Source organism: Triticum dicoccoides, chromosome 3B (assembly GCF_002162155.2).
Source record: "Triticum dicoccoides isolate Atlit2015 ecotype Zavitan chromosome 3B, WEW_v2.0, whole genome shotgun sequence".
NCBI classification, from domain to species: domain Eukaryota; kingdom Viridiplantae; phylum Streptophyta; class Magnoliopsida; order Poales; family Poaceae; genus Triticum; species Triticum dicoccoides.
The window spans coordinates 186,468,985-186,475,320 of record NC_041385.1 but is presented as its reverse complement, the minus strand read 5'-3'; the positions used below and the strand labels follow the sequence as shown (position 1 = coordinate 186,475,320).

The 6,336-nt window shown below is 46.9% G+C and overlaps 1 protein-coding gene across 1 annotated transcript in view; it reads left to right on the top strand.

The window, feature by feature from the left end:
- Positions 1–2,670: 2,670 nt before the first annotated feature.
- LOC119281103 (protein phosphatase 2C 77-like) overlaps positions 2,671–6,336 on the top strand; it is a 5,702-nt gene continuing 2,036 nt past the window's right edge. The window contains exon 1 of the mRNA XM_037561734.1: positions 2,671–2,788. Coding sequence (XP_037417631.1) covers positions 2,786–2,788 — 3 coding nt within the window. The 5' untranslated portion in view covers positions 2,671–2,785. The remainder of the gene's footprint in view (positions 2,789–6,336) is intronic.

Genomic DNA, 6,336 nt, shown 5'->3' with positions numbered 1-6,336 from the left:
GCCGGATCCGGGCCTCCCGGCCCGCGGCGGCGGCGGCGAGGAGGTGCGCCTGCCACGTGGCGGCACCGGAGTGGTCGGGGGCGCCGGCGGACGTGTCCGGTCAGGCGGCGGACATGTCCGTCGGTGGCTGGGAGCTGTTTTTTTTTAGCTAGGGTTTCGGACGGGGGAAGAAGAGATCCGAATGGAGGGGGTATAAATAGGCATAGAGGGAGCTAGGAGAGTCCAAATGAGGTGCGGTTTTCGGCCACGCGATCGTGATCGAACGCTCTAGGACATGGAGCAGAGTTTGGTGGGTTTTGGGCCAAATTTGGGGGGTGTTGGGCTGCAACACACACGAGGCCTTTTCGGTCCCTCGGTTAACCGTTGGAGTATCAAACGAAGTCCAGATGACCCGAAACTTGACAGTCGGTCTACCGGTAGTAAACCAAGGCCGCTTGGCAAGACTCAGTCCAATCCGGAAATGTTTAATCCCCACACACGAAAGAAAGCTAGAAATGACCACCGGAGGAGAACGAAGCGCCGGAATGCAAAACGGACAACGGAGAAAAAGCTCAAATGCATGAGATGAACATGTATGCAAATGCAATGCACGAGATGACATGATATGAAATGCATGAAAACGAAAACAACACACGGAGACAAAGACCCGAACCCGAGAAATAAATATAACTTAGCGCCGGAGACGGCAAGAGTTGGATACAAATATGGAAAGTATATCTGGGGCGTTACACAAGGGCATGACCACTTTCCTGTACACCTGATTCGGAGGGCCTCCTTTCCTCTTGTTCTTACCATTAACATGAGTATGCTTCTTTTTGGGAGAGGTGACCTCTTGATTGCCATCTCGCGTGGATCTGGCCTCCGGTGCTTCCTTTCCTCCTCCTGATTTTGCATTAGTCTGACTTGCCTGGCTTGCTCCCGAATTCTCATTGGAGGGGGATCTCTTTTTGTCTTCCGGTGCACGAAGACTAGTTTTGAACGGGAGATCCCCGTTCTCATCTCTAGTTCCCGGCGTCGGAAAGAGTAGGTCCGAGTGACCTAGACGGCCACACGAAAAGCAGAAATTCGGGACGTTTTCATATTGTATGTCATACCAGTCCCGGCTTCCTCTAGCCGCAGAATCTATGAGGATCCACCTTCGCAAAGGCTTACTGACATCAATTGTGACTCGCGTCCTCAAGAATCCTCCCATTGGGTCAAATTGCACTGATTGAGCATTCTTATCAATCTGCTTTGCCACTGCCAGCCCCCGTTTCTCGTTCCTGAGATTGAAGGGCAAGTTGGAAACCCTAGCCCACAACTGCAACTTATCAAATTGTAATTTCGATGGCTTCATGCAGTCGGAGAACTCAGACAGTATGACTGCGTGTTTGCTAATATGCCAGGGGCTACCATCCCACACGCGGTCGCGATCACGTTTGGTGGCGAATTCCGCCACGAAGATATTTTCCCCCGCCGGCCTGAAGGTCAGGCCTTTAGGGTTCCCCCAGGCAGGACGAAGAGCATTGCAGATCATTTGGATATGGAACGTGTGGCGGTGTAGAACCTTCCCCGCCAGTGACCACTTCGTCGGTTCATCATCGTCGGCATCATCGATCACAAGCGGCGTGGCCTCCTCTTCCGTCAGATCCAGTCTACCCATCGCCTCCTCCAGCCGCGCCCTTGCCGTCCGTGGCGAGGGAGCGTCTGCCTTCTCCTTCCCAGCACCGGACGAAGCCATCTCGGCGCTGTCTCCGATCCGCCCCGCCGATCGAGATCGGTCGTGCGCCGTATTTCCCCTCGAAACCCTAATCGCCTCTCAGGAGGTTTCCTAGGTTTTCGGGGAAGCCTCCATCCACTTAGTTAGCTAAAAAAATGTTCTTTTCTGAATCAATAGTCCCACCTCGGAAATACGAAAACTTGGAAACGAAAAAGTGATAGGCGTTCCCTTGTGATTTATGTATACTGTATTTATCAAATATTTCCCGAGCAGATTCAGTGAACCTGCCAGCGCAGAATTAACTACTAGAAGACGATTAAAATTGGCAACTACTCTATTAATCGCCAGCTGCGGTATAACCCATATACCTCCACATCGCGGCGGGTCCCAAGTTCTACAGCGTCGCATTACTGGCATTCCCATCATGTGAGTGATACACACACCCTCTACAAAGGTAAGGCCGGGGCGTTCCTCCGCCCGGTTGAAATTTGAGGGGCTTGGTACAGCTTTAGCATTGGAAGCAGAAGAGCAGCTAGCGAGGCCTCCATGGACATCGATCTCAACGTTCCAGCGGATGATGTCCCGGAAGAGCCGGTGCCGACGTGGGGAGAATGCCCGCAGCTGTACCTCTCGTACAGCATCGCCACTCGCAACGACCGGCTCCCGTTCCTGAAGGACGCCATCGCCGCCGTGAAGTCGTTCACGGTGCTGTCCCCGCCGTTGGGACTCGATTTTTTCGGGGTCTTCGACGGGATCTTGGGCGCCAAGTTCGTGGAGCACATGGAAGAGCGGCTGCACGTCGCCATCGCCAAGGAGATAGAGCGGGACCTGCGCGCCGACTCCCCGCGGGCTCGGGGCGACATCGTGGGCTGGTGGAGGGTGATCATTGAGGAAGCTTTCCGCGTGGTGGACAACGAGGTGGTCGCTGGTGGCCGTGGTGGCATCGATGCTCCTGCGCGCGTCGCCTCCGGGGCCCTCGCCGTGCTGGTTCTAGAGGACTACTTCGTGCTCGCCAACCGCGGCGCTTCTAGGGCCGTGATCTACCGCGGCTCTGAGGCTGTGCCGCTCACCCCTGAGCACACGCCTATGGTAATGCTTCCACCTTACTCTAATCTTTCTTCACCCAACAGTAACACCATCTAAGAATTCAGATGTATGTTCTGTTTTGTTTCAGTTCTGCAATTTTAAGCTACATATGATGTTATGAATGAAATGGGGTGTTTTAGGTTATGGTATGATCTCTTGTTTATTTGGATTGGTCAAAGAGTTTTGCAAGATTTCCTCCCCTGTGCATAAAATTTGGACCGGAGAAACACGGAAAGTTGTAGGCACGAAAGAAGGGGATCAGCAAGCCTAGTATAGTTATGTAATGTTCATTTGTACAACCGGAATGCCTGGTGCTAGCACAAATCTACTGGTAGCTATTGTTTGGCTCTGCGTGTACCTTTTGAATTGAAGTAGGTCATGCAAGCTTCTGTTCTATGTGAGAACACATGAGAGAGAGAACTTATGCTTGGAAAAAGGCATTTATTTACATGTGTTTGTACTTGAAATAGCAGCTGCCAGACCCACACTTCTCCTAATTAACAGTCAAAAATATAAGAAATTTCTCTGACTTTTTGCCTTAAAGAACTGTATATGTACTTGTTCTAGCTGTGATTTGTTCTCCAGAAAGTAAAGTGTGCAACGGTTTTGTTATTAGTCGGGCACCTGAATTTTTGTGTCCGTCAGTCAATTTTTGTAGCCATACGTTAATTACGTAGTTTTGCCTTCTGTACAATTCATCGATCGATTGATTCCATGGCCCATGTCTTTTTCAGCGTTTTCTCTATGCGTGGGGGAGAGTTTTCATTTGTGGGCTTGTAGGAGGTTGCCCGGGTGTGTATGACCCTGCATGGATGATTACTTTTCCGTAAAAAAAACATGTACTCCCTTCATACAGAAATATAAGAGCGTTCAAATCACTAGTTTAGTGATCTAAATGCTCTTACATATCTTTACAGAGGGAGTATCTTTCCATTGTGTGTATGCAACTGCATGCCTTTCTGTACTTGGCGCGTGAGTTCATGTGTGTGCATGTCATGCATTTGAAAGATGTGAGAGCGACTCTACATGATATGCGCAATTCATCTTCAACATTTGAGAGATGCTTAATCACCAGCATTGGTGCTTTGTTAGTTGAATACAGATTATACCATTATCTAAACGTATTCATACTATATGTTTGTTCTTATACATTGTAGAACAATACAAGTTCTATGTAATATGTGTCTAAGTTTTTATCATCATTTCCTTTATTTTTCTTTCTTCTTTAGTGTAATACCAATGCCCTTAATTCATTCTACCTTAGAATAATTTTTTTGTTTTTCTTTTATATATGTTATTAGGTTTTCCCATTGGACAGGCCTCTGAATGTTCAGTCCTTTTTTTTCATTTTCATGTGTGTTTGCTTCTGTTTTAACTCTTTTATGAGTTTTTTTTCTTTTTTTATGTGTATATGCTGATGATGTGTGTTTTGCGAGTATACACATAAATACTCTACAATACATGTGTAAATTATACTAGATTGAGAAAATTGCACTATTTTGACTCTTATTATTGCATATTATAAATAAGTGCAAATTGTGTGCATGTTTTTTTTTCATCATTTGTTATATATATTTTCAACTTCTTTATTTTTTTAAGGGTAATACCATCCACTAACTCATTCTAATTTCTTAGTAAACTTTCAAAATTTGTTGCACTGTTATATGTATATTCTTGCATATTATAAAACAAATTATAATTCCTGTACAAATTGTGTGCACGTTTCTGTCATCATTTTTTAGTTCATTTTTCATTTTCTTTCTTATTTAATTATGGGTAATAGCAATACCACTAATTCATTCTTTCTTAGAAAACTTTATATATATTTTTTAGTTTATGATTTCCTTAGTATATGTCTTTTTTTACTTCTTATTTAACATATATAAAGCAGACGCAGACGTTCGTACATATGCACATACAATATGTCTTTGTTTACTGATAAGGATAAAGTGACTGACAAAAAACAATCTTTTCTTTTTCTCGCTTGTGCTAATGTTTCTACCTCCATTTTATTATTTTCTTGCTCTATTGAGTCTTGTCCCGTAGTCGTTTTGATATTGCAATCGGGTGAACTACTTAATTGATGTTAAGAACAGAATTATTCTAATATTATTTACTTAAATCATAATTATTATTAAAGTTGCACATGTTTATATTTATTCTTGCACAATATGGAAGAGTGCAATAGTTAAAATGTTTCTCATATTTTAGTTTCATGCAATACTTTAATTTGAACAAAATTTGCTTATGTGCCGGAACCCTTTATGCAGTTTACAATCGCTGTTTGATTAAACATTTTAATTAGCAATGGCCGCAGTAGCAGGAAAGCTATAGGGCAAAAGATGGCAGCTAGTCAACAAGCATTTGGCATTACAAAAAGGGCGATGCTAGGCACCGGCACGCCGACCCAGCTGTTCGGCCGGTCCCGCCCCAGCTGCCCGATGTACCCAGCCCCAGTCGTCTGATCTGCCCCCCTCCCCTCCCCCCCCTCCCCCCTCGTTGACTTCTTCGTCTTCTTCTTTCGCGCATGCCGACTGTCCCTGTCGCTGGCCACCACCCCCTCAACTGGACCTCCTCCCCCCACAGTCCCACACTGCTGGATGCGTACTCCGTCCCCGTCGCCGCAGGTCTCCGTTGCAGCATCCGTACTCGTCCCTCGGTCCGGCAAGAAGTCGTCGCCCCTCGTAGCAAAAAGAACGACGCCGCCTTGAAGCACGCCGACACCCTCTATCATTGCAGCACCTAGCATCCGCTGTCGTCACTGCACTGTTATGTCGCCGACGCAGCTTCTCAACATCGCCGCTCGCCGCCATTGGCGAGTCAGGTTGAAGCTTTTTCTCTCATTGGTTGAAGATTTTTTCGCGGATTGAAGCTTTCCGCCGTGCCGATTGAAACTTTTTTCACCTAGGGTTGAAGCTTTTTTCGTAAGGATTGCAGCCTTTTCACTTTGATAGTGGCTGGTTGAAGCTTCCCCTGATAGCCTTTTCTATATACGCTTGAAGCTTTTTTGTCGATGGTTGCAACACTCGTATCGTGGTTGAAGCTTTTCTGTCAAAATGGTTGCAATTCTTTTCCACTTGCGTGGTGCCGTGGTTGAAGCATTGTCTATCTACAATTGAAGCTTTTGTGTCAAATGGTTGCAGCTTTTCCTTGTTGGGCAATGCCGATTGAAGCTTTTTCTATCTACAGTTGCAGCTTTTTTTCAACAACTATTGAAGTTGTTTTATATGACGGTTGCAACACTTGCATACGCACGGTTCTATCCATGGCAGGAGGCAGCCATGGCATCTCCCGTGGCTCGGCCCCAGCACCGGCAATGGTCGAATACAGTAATGGTGGTTGCAGCAGCGTCCCCCCTCCCCCCTCCTGTACCTTGTTGTTGGTCGCATCGCTTCTGGTCGAAGGCATCCGGTGCTCGGCCCTTCTCGCGCGCGGCCATGGCGAAGGCCACAGGTCAAGGCGACGGGCATGTCCATGGCGACAAGGGGCGGGATGGTGGTGCACGAGCTTGCTGGGCGGTGGCCGGTGCATCGCAAAAGGCGTGAGGGGCG